The sequence below is a fragment of the Pseudochaenichthys georgianus genome, chromosome 23 (assembly GCF_902827115.2).
Source record: "Pseudochaenichthys georgianus chromosome 23, fPseGeo1.2, whole genome shotgun sequence".
Taxonomy (NCBI): Eukaryota; Metazoa; Chordata; class Actinopteri; order Perciformes; family Channichthyidae; genus Pseudochaenichthys; species Pseudochaenichthys georgianus.
In genome coordinates, this window is record NC_047525.1 from 1,110,443 (window position 1) to 1,122,941 (window position 12,499).

The 12,499-nt window shown below is 41.0% G+C and overlaps 1 protein-coding gene across 1 annotated transcript in view; it reads right to left on the reverse strand.

The window, feature by feature from the left end:
- Positions 1-1,165: 1,165 nt before the first annotated feature.
- The window catches only part of ca10a (carbonic anhydrase Xa), a 439,876-nt gene continuing 428,542 nt past the window's right edge, over positions 1,166-12,499 (reverse strand). The window contains exons 7-9 of the mRNA XM_034075221.2: positions 5,941-6,095; positions 5,181-5,355; positions 1,166-2,140 (exon numbers count right to left, since the gene is read on the reverse strand). Coding sequence (XP_033931112.1) covers positions 2,118-2,140; positions 5,181-5,355; positions 5,941-6,095 — 353 coding nt within the window. The 3' untranslated portion in view covers positions 1,166-2,117. The remainder of the gene's footprint in view (positions 2,141-5,180; positions 5,356-5,940; positions 6,096-12,499) is intronic.

Below are 12,499 nucleotides of genomic sequence, written 5' to 3' on the forward strand. Positions count from 1 at the left end.
GTGTTAGTGGGCATTGGAGGAAGTGCAGCTCTGTCATTGGCCTGCTGAGAAAGTGAAAGATGCGTCTGGGGTTAACAATCCACATTCTACACAATCATTGATTTAATTTGATCTTTGATAACCACCTATCAAACCAGAAGTAGACTCCTGCCTGACGTCCTCTTCTTGTTGACAGTCAACATGGTACCTGTATTATAAAGCCTGCACCCTCATGAGCACAGCAGCGGAGGTTCCTCTCTTTTTGTCCCCCTAATGTGATTTGACAGATCTTCCTGTGCAGGCTGATAAGCTTCACCCGCGTCAGACCAACAATGGAAATAAAGGTGGACTGAGCTGCAGCAGTATGATCAAGAGCTTCAGTGAGAAGATGCTGCCCTAATATAGTCTATTTACCAGCTCATAGAGTCCTGTTGTGAACCCGGAAATGTTGAGTATACCCCAGAGCTTTATGATAGAAATGTTTAGTGTTGTTTTAGAGTTTTTATATGTTCAACTGCTATGCCTGTCATCTTTGCTCTATGTGTTTGTGTTGTCTCCTGGGTTCTGTAGTGCCCGGAGTGTGTCTTTTTATTTCCTCCCAAACCCCATCCCCTCAGGAAGCCTTTGCCTCCTGTCAGGTCATCATTGTAAATAAGAATTTGTTCTTAATTGATTTTCCTGGATAAATAAAGGTTCTACTACTACTACTACTACTACTACTACTAGTACGGGTCCCCAGCACATGGAAACTGCCGGATGCTAACTTGCATAAGTTGGGAAATGTGCACAGTTAGCAGTAAGTTGGGTTAGTTAGCATCAATTAGCATTGTAGCGTGGACAATAGTTACAAAAAAACATATTCTTTGATAATTTCTTTGTGGTTTTGAGGGTTATTAAGGATGCTGAATCTATATACAGTTTTAACCAGAACGTGGACGTAGGTGGACTGATTTTGATTAATGTCTTGATCATTTGAATTGTACAGAATGTTTATTTGAAAAAAAATATGTCGAGGTAATAATTTCCATGTTGTGCTCTCTATCCAATGGTAGCAACACTGCTCGTGGTAACACTCAACATTTCTGGGTTCACAGTGCTGACAACAGACTGATTGTGACCCCTCTGTAACCTTAGCGACGCCGGCTTGGTGAAGACAGTGTTATTGAGCATGCCTCTGAGGGAAACATTGACATATCAACACATTTAATATGGAACAGTACAAAACAGGTACAGGTACAATAATTCAGATCCGCATATAGTGAAGCATTTTCCAAAGTGAACTGTCCAGACACATTTATTGGGCGGATAACATTACTCAAACACAGTGTATGACCATTGTAAACAATAAAACAGAAAAAGGCATCGGCTCGGGCTGAGAACTTCAGGAGGACTGCGCCAAGCTTTTTAAAATTCACAACTTTGTCTTTTTTTAAAATCCTCTTTATATATCTTTTGAATGTTAATTCATTACTTTTCTTTACATATTCATTTTTCTGAAGTATTGATAATAATAATAATAATATGTACAAACGAGGCAAAGACACCGGTTGTTCTGAGGCCGTAAGAAAGCCTGTAAATATTCGCTCGTCTCCATGACATGACTCTGGTTTTGGAAAATGGCAAGGTAAGGCTTGGTTCCCTCTGTTGGTTTTTCTGATTGCATGCCTGGGTTGTGACTGTGATGGAGCGCCGTGTGAGGCCGACCACATCGGGGGGGGGGGGGGGGGGGGGGGGCAGTGACTTAGTCCTTGGATGTTCCCACTGATAGCAAAATGTTTATGTACAAAGGCTTTAAGTCCCATCATTCTCATATTAGTTGGGATGCTATCAATATTCTTTTTTGTTTCTTTCCAAGTGTCTTTTTTTGGTTTTGTCCCAAAAAAGTATTGGTATCAAAATGTCTGTGTAGATATAGTTGTACAGTGGGGACAGGGCTTGGTAATGTGTTAGAGGGTTTAAACTGTTCAATGTGTGTCTTTTTGCTCGCAATACAAAGTTCCTTATAATGTCCTGTGCTGTTTGTCTTTATACAATGCCATGACATAATCTTAGATGAGATGCAGCACGGGCTCTTCCCCTCCTCCATCCTCTTCCTCTCTCCACGTCTGACACCCGTCTCCATGCTCAGCCAAGGGAGGCTACTTTAGCAACCACTCGTTCACTGGAAGAGAGGAGAACGACAGGAGTTAGAATACTGATTTATATTTGCGAGCTCTCCACAGTTCAACTGTTCTCCGGCATTATTCTCCCTACACCATATTTCATCTTTAGCAATAGCATACAGTTCAAAAGGAATGGCCATGCAGTGGATGCCCTGGTGAGTGGGTGGAGCTGCAGTATTTAGTGAAATTCATATCCAAAACACAAGTAAACAAGGACATTTACTGAAACAAAGGAATTACAGGAGTGTTGTCGTAACCTCAATTCCCTAAATCAGGTTTTAAACACGCGCACACACACACACACACACACACACACACACACACACACACACACACACACACACACACACACACACACACACACACACACACACACACACACACACACACACACACACACACACACACACCATTGAATAAGCAGGTCTACTTTTGCATTTGTTCCTCTCTGGTGTGTGCATTTGTTCCAAAGCCACAGCGATTTGAGGTGGATGGGGGGGGGGGGGTTATCTCACCATAGTTGCTGCACAAAATAAAAATGTCATTTATGGGGGTTCAGTGGGTCGAGTAGAGCATAACATTGAGAGAGAGAGAAACGGACTGACAGAAAGAAAATCATGACAATCACGATGTGTGTGTAGCAGCGACGTGCAGTCAGGGGAGGCAGGGGAGGCAGGGCCTCACCTGTCATACTCCAATGTAACGGAAAAACAACTAAGGAAAAACGAAATAGTAATAATAATAAAATGTCTCCACTGATCTGTGTTGTAAATGTGATTTCTGTTTGATTTCAATCGCTTTTTATAGTCAAAATCAGCAAATGTACCGAGCTCCGCTACAACTACGGGTAGCGATGAGGAGTGAGGCAGGGATGAGCTCTGCCTCTCGTAAGCCCACAGTAACTGGCTGGAGCGCGGGCACTTATTTTGTGAGCGCGCTCAAGCCAGTTACTGTGGGGTGAGGTGAGGCACAGATGAGCTCTGCCTCACCTCAGAATGCGTCACCCCCTATGGTCACCCCACAGAAACTGTCTGGAAAGCGGGCCCTAAGCGCATGCCTGCACCATCTCACTGTATGTCACCAATGTAATGTTTGTAGATCCCTCTATTACATTTATCCTCGCCATCCATAGTCTCTAAATAACTTATTTCACGTATGATATTTAGGCTCGCTGGTCTCATCATACAACGGCAATGAAAAAAGCACCTGGGGAGGCAGCCATAACCTCTGCCGCACTGAAGGGGGCGCAAGTGAGCCCACAGGTTCTTGTTGCTACTGGTATTCTACACAGAGACGGTAGACGCAAACAACAAGCTAGACTTTTGAAACTAGAGGAAGATAAGGAGGACTTTTACAAAAAAGTAATAGAGATTGTTGTCCAGAAGGAGAGCATGGACTTCATCTTCAAGTCAAGGTAAGACCACCATTGTAATGAAAATGGGATCTTACTAAGAAAATCCAGACAATCCAATATTTAGATTTTGGTTATCCTTTTGTTGAACGGTCTGTTTAAAATTAATCGAAACATCAGACTAAAAAAGCTTTTGAAAATAACCGAATATTTCGATTACGGTCAAAATATAATATTTGTAAATCTGACTCTGAAAGAGTCAGTGCTTCACCAGCCACGAACCTCACCGCACGTCACGTATGTGTGTGTGTGTGTGTGTGTGTGTGTGTGTGTGTGTGTGTGTGTGTGTGTGTGTGTGTGTGTGTGTGTGTGTGTGTGTGTGTGTGTCAGCCACAGACAGTAAATGTTGAACTTCAATGTAAAGACAATAATAAATAACACAGTGAATAGCAGGGACAGGGGCTACCTTTGGCCTTTAGTGTATCTATACTCCAGCAGTGAAATTCAACATGTGTTCAGCATTGCACAGTTGCCCAGATATATCGGCTGAAACAGCGGGGGGGGGTTTGTCAAATAAGGTAAGTATGTATTGAAGTCAATGGAGAGAGAAAACTTATCTTTGGATCCCGTTTGAATTGTGCCACGAACTACACATATGATGTTTGTCAATCTTAAAAAATCATTTCCATGTAAAAAAAGTCACAGTTTGTCTTAAAACTGTTTAAATATAAGACTATGAAAAATACGCAACTAGAAAGACTACAAATCCCAGAATCCCGGTCCCGCATGCTGGCTCTTACGGAACCGACTAACTCCCCTTGTGTGTATGTACAGCTCTCAACATGCCCAGACTAGTGATTTTTCACCTCTTAATACTTTCCGCCTCATTCTGAAAGAAAGAGGTGACATGTGCTAACGTGACGGCCATCTTGGTGTTGGTGACGTGTGCAAGACCAGAGTTGTAGTTCATTGAGCGTTTCACACAAACAAACGTGTTACTTCACAGTTTTATGACAGTTTTATTTTTTTTTGACTTGCAAAATTATCTTTTAAATTGACAAACATCATATGTGTAATTCGTGGCATAATTCAAACGGGATCGAAAGATAATCTTTCTCTCTCCATTGACTTCAATACATACTTTTTCAGAAATAAGGTCCCATGGGGGTCCCCGGAAGGGGAGGGACTTCGCCACTCTATTGAGCTTTGAGAGTTTTCATATGTCACTCCCAAACAGGTGTTCAGCATCAGCATGCTTTATCCCAGACCTCCGCTCACACCAGCTCTTTACACGTCTTATTCATTGAGTACAATAGTGAGTGGAGCTCAAGCAATGATGTTTTGGAATCAATGTGAGTGTCAAATGTAAAATGACATCAGGAGCAATATTCCCCCTTAAAGATGATAGTATGTTGAGTTGTATTGATCGTGCTTATTTAACAGAAGATGAGGAAGTGAATATGTGCTGTTAGCTGCCAGTATAGTTGATTTTCTTCATTTACACCTCTAAAAGAATAGAAGTGAGCTTCTTCATAGTCACTGCTTGTTCTGAAAAGGTGTAGGTGTGCTAATGCTATGAACAGAGTGCACAGATGGGCCTGCATAATCAGCTGAGCGAGAGCAATAATGAAGACGAAAGGAATAGAGATGGTGCTGCGTGTGACAGGGGGACCTGATTGTTTTTGTACCTCGGTATTGGAGCTTCTGGGCCCGGTTGTTGGGGCAGTCTTTGCCCTGCATGCTGAAGTTGATGTTGGTGCGGATGCAGCGGTTGTTCAGCTCCTGGACCGGGCGCACATTGTCGCTCATGCTCAGGAAGATCTGAGACGGCTGGTTCTGGCTCAGCAGCCGCAAGGAGTGCATCTAACAGGGAGGGAAACGCACGTTAGAGAAAAAGGACAAGGCATCATTTGGGGGGAAGTGTCTTACTCAGGCACACAGTGACATGCTGACTGCAGTGGGGATGGAACCAGAGCTCTCCAGATCCTAAGTTAACCCCTGGTAGACTCCCCCACACACAACAACACAGACTATAACACCCCTTGTTGTTTAATACCAACTATGTGCAATATGTGCAATATATATATATGCCGATAATAACTGCAATATATACCTCGCTGCTAAATCCTCACAACTGTTACAGGATGTGTATTTTGTAAATTGTGTAATTTTTATCATAATTTTTTTATCTTTAATATTTTGTATGCATGCTTGTTAGGTAACATTAAGCTGTCTGTGGCTCTTTTCGGCTGTAACAATGTACATTTCCCCTCTGTGGGACTAATAAAGGTGTTCGGATTCTGAAGCTCAGCACACTAAACCACTGAGCCACAGCCTCATGTAAAATACTCCAAGTATGAAGGATTTGACAAAAGAAGCGTGTTGGAGTAAAAGCCTCACAGCGGTTAGCAGACAGAGAGAGATGTGTGTTTCCGGGGGGGGGGGCACCTGCATGCGTGTGAGGTACACCGGCTTGTTTATCAACAGCCATGTGACGGTCTCAAAGCACGGAGGGGTGGTCATGGATCCATCGTAGGTGATGAAACTACTCGTCTCCGGGTAGATCTCCTCTATGTTCAGGCTGGTCAGTAGATACGCATCATCTGTGGGGAGAAAAGCTTTTAACGAGTCATCACAGGACAGTGCTGTGGCTTTTACATTGTATGTGTATGTTCAAATAGAGCAACACAAAAAGAATCAAAATGGTGCCACCAGAGGACTCAAATCATTTCCCTCAACCAAAGACTTATTTTCTATTTCCAAAGATTTCACAAGAATAATAAAACTGGTGAAAGTCAGAAAAGTGTTCTTGTTCTTCCTCTAATCATCTGCACCACTGCAGTAGAGGAGTGGTCCTGATCCGGCCTGTTGTCTCTAATGCAGATGGGGGCTCCCTATGGGAACTGGAGGGTAACATCACCCATGTTCACAACTTAAGTTACAGGAAGATACAAATATTAAATTAGCAAATGAACTCAAGCTGCCTACAGATACACATTTAAGCTATTTCTACGGTACTTATTATGTTATATTTTTATATTCAAAAGTTTATGTTGATTGTGATGGCTGTAACTTCAAGCCTCCCAACCAACCACACATCCTAAAAGGTACACTGTAAAATATTACCATGATTTCACAATATTTAGCTGTAATATTTTACAATAAATTACTGTTTTACCACTTTACAATCTTTATCTGTGATGTTCACAATATAATTACACAGTTAATTACTGTGAATGTACAGGATAAATGATTACCAGGATTTCACAACATGTTACTGTATTATTTCACAGGACAATCCTGTATTCAGACCATCCTCTGTGATAACACAAGATATTAAGTGATTTTCTTGCCTTTACCGCTCTTGCTTGGCTTTAAATACTAATTTATTTATTTGGTGCAGGTTTTACTTAAATTGAAAGGGGCAGGTGCTGCATGTGCCTTAAAATAAACTATGCAACATATACATCTATGTAAAATTGAAATTGTTGTCTTGGCTTATTGTTTTCAGGTGCTTCCTGGGCATTAACCCTGAGACGGGCTCGAAAGCCAAAAAGAGGCATGGCAATTTAAACCCCCATGTCAGCACATTCTTCAGAAAATTGTTGACTTCGAGTGGATGTCTGTGTAGACATGTGCTCCCCTCCTTGTTTTCTTTTCGGTCTCCCTGCTGAGCAGGTGCACCTGGTCTTCCCCTGGCTCCGCCTCTGCCCAGGTGTTCCAAATTCCACTCAGCCGTGTATATATAAAGAGAAGCTGGAGGAGAAGGATGTCTCGCCTATCCTAACGCCGGGAGACACTCTCTTTAGAATACCTCTTTGCCATTTTGAGCTGTAGGCCATATTTTTGCAGACGTGTTTCTGGAGGACCTGGTAATCCAGGTTTCGCGGCTATATTTTGTTTCCCTCGGGTTTATAATTGATTTCTGGTTAGGGGGGGGGAGCTCTGGGTCCTACGGCGTGTGGCTGGCTCGGGTTCCCTCCTTCTGTTTGTTCCTTTTGGCCAGTCCTCCAGACCGCTTTTTGTTTCCCGTTTCGCTTGTGTGAGCAAATGGCTGATTATCAATAAATGCTCGTTACCAAGTACCGGTTATTGCGTGTATTCTTTCATGTTGCGGGTCTCAGCACGAGCCACTACCGCGGAGTAGAGGTTGGGGCTGTAACAACATGTCCAAGACACTGTGAAATGTACTTTGCACTTCAATGGAGTAATACAAAGTTAAAATGGGCATTTTCTTTGTTGATTGAGCTGATTGAATTGTGTAGTTATGGTAAAATCCATCCAATCATATTTACAGTAAATTACTGGCTAATGTGTTGCATTACTTCTACAGTAAAAGTGTTAAAATGCAAGTAATTACTGTAATGTATGTACAGCAAGGTACCATAATACCCAACCCAGTCTCATAAAAAAACGTGTAATAACTACGTTGGTCCACAACGTAGGACGTAGTATTTCTACGAAAACGCCTCTGAAATTGTAAAATGCCTACGTTTTTTTTCACCATTCATTCCAATGGCTGGCGTCTATGTCACGTGATCTTCACATTTCTCCCTGCAGAAAAAAAAACATGGCCGACATTCGTTTTATTCTCGGTGTAAAATGCCTATTTTAAGGTTACTTTGGAGATTAAAATGCCTTTTGATGTCATTTGATGCGAGAAATATGAGTTGTTATTTCAGATTATGTGTGCAGTGGATGTACATGATCTTTAGTTTGCTAGTTATTACGAAGATTACTTCAAGAAATTGTGTCTATTTTCATTGTTACCAAGGTGGTTACTGGGACGCTGCTATCGATATTATTTCTTATGTTGGGTAAAATGGTGTTATCTTTATTGCTACCCCCTTCCCCGTCAATGTATAGTGTTGGTCCACAGTGCAAACGTATTAGTTTAACAAAATCCGCATCTAAAATTGTGGCATAGTGTGGTGCCGAGAGATGGGAGTCGGAGGCGGGGTATCAAAGGTACAAGCTAGACTTTTATTTAGCATCTCAAAACACATGTAAACAGCTTCATGCCCGGGAAGCGAAGACCGGTGGAGACAGGAAGTCCGGCTCACTAAAATGTCCGTGCAGAACAATACCCTAACCCATACACATGCTGGCTATTGTGTGTTTCGCAACATGTTCTCTATCTATGGCACGTCTCTACTGGGAGTTGTAGTTTTAAAAGACGTTTTCATATTTCCCATAATAAGAAGTTGCCAGTATTAAACTGTGTACATCCCTGGAGGTTTAGGGGATAGGAAACACTCAAATTTAAAACATATAATTAATAAATGGGTGAAAATTGCTTGTGCCCATAATGGGCAGCATTAATATATATACACATGCCAGCTAAGGTCAGAAGAGCTTTATTTAACAGCTGGTCTTATGTCTGTGACCCCTCCTGTTGTTCATTGATAAGCCTGAAACATGCACTTGTCAAGGTTCAGAGGCACATTGTGCAAATATGGCAGAAGCCATCGATCAGCTTAAAATAAGATATACTTTATTGATCCCAAGTTGGAAACATTTGCGTTACATCAGCATGTGTATAGTTGTAAATATGCAGTGGTGTTTATTTGTAAATCATTTAGTATAATCACACAAATTCTGTGTTTTATATTGAATAATTCTGTGTTCTTTATTTATTGATTGTTCAATACCTGACAAGGTCGGAGATGAAAAACTTTGGTCACAGGTTCCTCAACAGGGCAACAAGACATCTTTCAATATTTGTGTATACCTCCACCATTAAACTGTCATATTCTGCACATTTCTTATACTATCTACATACATCTTATAAGAGTATAATACATATGTATAATATCAGTTAAAATAAGTGCTTCAACATAGTTAACATTGATGGAGGTATGCACAAATATTGATAGATGTCTTGTAATGCACTATTGAGGAACCTGCGACCCAAGTTTTTCATTCATTGCATAACTACACTATAGTTGTGTAGGCCTATATGATATGTCAATAAACCTTAGAAAATCTTGAACGGGATGTGCAAAATAGTCATTATATACAGTCTTTACTTAACTATTAGTAGAGAATAACGAGTAATGAACATACTTTATAGGGATTCTATTAATATCTAATAATAAAAATAATGAAATTCAATAACATGCTTTAACCACTAGGTGTCCCTTTATATCAGCTGTGCACCTTTATGGTGTAAATGCAGCCTATCTACCAATTGGATCAAATATAAAAGTCCGCCAAATTAGTGTTGCTACTGCAAGGAGACGTATTGTGTGAAAAGAAATGTAAGATGTTGTTTAATGGCTGATATATTTATGATCCACGTCACGTTTTCAGTTCCTCATGTTTGTCTAGAAGTCTTCTCATCAGGGCTCTATAAATACAGAACTACGGAAGATATGTAATATGTAATACAGCCGAACCGTGTATTACAGTGCCGTTATGTGATGACTTTCAAAGAGAAAAGCAAGCACACTCGGAATAAAGTGTTTTCGGTCTGTTTCCGGTATTTGTTAATGACGATGTGCTGTGAGATGTGAGACTGGAATTGCACAGGGGAAAATAACGTATCTATGCCACAATTTTAGATGCGGATTTTGTTAAACTAATACGTTTGCGCTGTGGACCAACACTATACTTTGACGGGGAAGGGGGTAGCAATAAAGATAACACCATTAAACAGTTACACAACATAACAGAAATATTATCGATAGCAGCGTCCCTAGCAACCACCTTGGTAACAATGAAAACGTTGTATAGACACCATTTCCTGAAGTAATCTTCGTAATAACTAGCAAACTAAAAATCATGTACATCCACTGCACACATAATCTGAAATAACAACTCATATTTCTCGCATCAAATGACATTAAAACGCATTTTAATGACCAAACTAACTTTAAATAGGCATTTTACACCGAGAATAAAACGAAGTTCGGCCATGTTTTTTTTTTTCTGCAGGGAGAAATGTGAAGATCACGTGACATAGACGCCAGCCATTGGAATGAATGGTGAAAAAAAACGTAGGGATCTTACAATTTCAGAGGCGTTTTCGTAGAAATACTACGTCCTACGTTGTGGACCAACGTAGTTATTACACGTTTTTTTGTGAGACTGGGTTGTAATACCACAGCTCTGTACTGCTATATCACAGTAATTCCATGGGCATGGCAACTGTAAAGTCACAGTATTTAGTTGTACTTTTATTCTAATTACTGTAAAATATATACAGTAATTACTGTGAAATATTTACAGTCAATTACTGTGAAATATGTACAGTCAGTTACTGTGAAATCCATGCAACTAGTAGCCAGTAATTTACTGTAATTTTACAGCCAAACATTTTACAGTGTATGTTTATTTTTTGTTAAACATCATACATACACAGACACATTGTTAACCACCCTTTTTACTTATTGAGTGCACGCAATCTTGTTGAATGTAGTGATTGTTAGTGAGTGTGTTGTGTTAACCCCAGAGTCTTGCAGCCTGCAGTTTTGTGTTTATGAATGTATGCTGTAGAGTTTAGATTGTATCTAAAATAATGCTGTTGCTATTTATAAAACAAAAATGTTATAGTCTTCCTGACATTTCTCTGAAAAAAAAAAAGTATGAAGTGAAATGTTTTGATTCTGAAGGACACAGTGTGTCTGTGTCTTCACTCACTTCCTGTTCCCTACACAATAAACTAGAAATACTAAGTGCCTAAAACTTGCGTAAAAAGTAGCAGAACATGGAAATACTCAAGTACAAATATCTAAAAATTGTACTTAAGTACCGTATTTGAGTAAATGTACTTAGTCACTTTGTTACTATCCACCTCAGACAATAAGTCGTTTGGACATTATTCTCACGACTTCACTGAAACGTTTATTAACATGTCGTTCATTTAGCAGGGAGCAGTGTGAGCTACATTGTTGGTGCTATTGTTGGAAACATTAACACCACAGTTCTGCACACTCAACAGAACAGTGGAGTGCACTGTGTGTGCAACAGGGGGTGGGGGCTCTTGTTTTATGACAGTTCACCTCATACCTCCTGCTCTGATGTGCGGGCTGTAGACCCCTCCCCACTCATCAAACACTGAGCTCATCTCTCATTTCTCCTGCTTCTTCTTCCACCACCACTCCGTGTGCTGTGAACGACAGGCTGTTGGTGTTGCAGCACAGCCTCTTGTATCCAAAGTGTCTCCTCTGTCAGGACGCTAATTAGACAAACTGCAACTCTCTCCACTTCCTCTTCACACTCCAGTGACACGCTCTCCATAACGTGTCATCTGCTGGGCCGCTGTTGACAAATGGACTGCCGGTTGTAATGAGGTTACTGCAGTACACCGCTGCAGCTTTAATGCGGATTTAACTTTGCTTCGCATGACTATTAAATACTGGGTCTTGTAAACAGAGCCCTGTGGTTCAAAATAAATGAATAACACATAATAAGCACGATGGGGTTAATGTGAGGAACTCCTGGTGAACATAATATGTTCTGATCCTCTCTGCATGAGGAGTGGGATTTTATTTCACTATGCATCATTTCATTTGACATTCTAGTCTGTCATTGCACGAGTTGTCATGAGTCATACTTTTGATCTCCCTTGTTCTCATTAGTTCAAGAGAGTCTGCCTGTCTGTCTGTCTGTCTGTCTGTCTGCGTGCGTGCGTGCGTGTGTGTGTGTGTGTGTGCGTGCGTGTGTGTGTGTGTGTTGTAAGGAAATATTTGTATGTATTCGTGTAAACTATCAAGATGCTTAAAAAGGGAAAATGATTTGTGTAGAAAACTGGGCTGGTTTTGGGCCTGCTAACATGTGGTTTTGTGAGGACAAAGGAAGAGGGGGAAGGTGTGGAGTTGACATAGTCATCTCAGATCCCTGTGATAAGGAAGCTGAGCCACTGGGATTGGGGACTTAAGATGTGGGGTGTTGATGATAATTTGGGCAGCCAATCACTGGTCTGGAAGGGAGGCGCAGATAACTCCTCCTTGGGTCAGCGAGGGATATAGACAGAAACCCCGCTGTGTTCGGTCTCTTTCTCCTC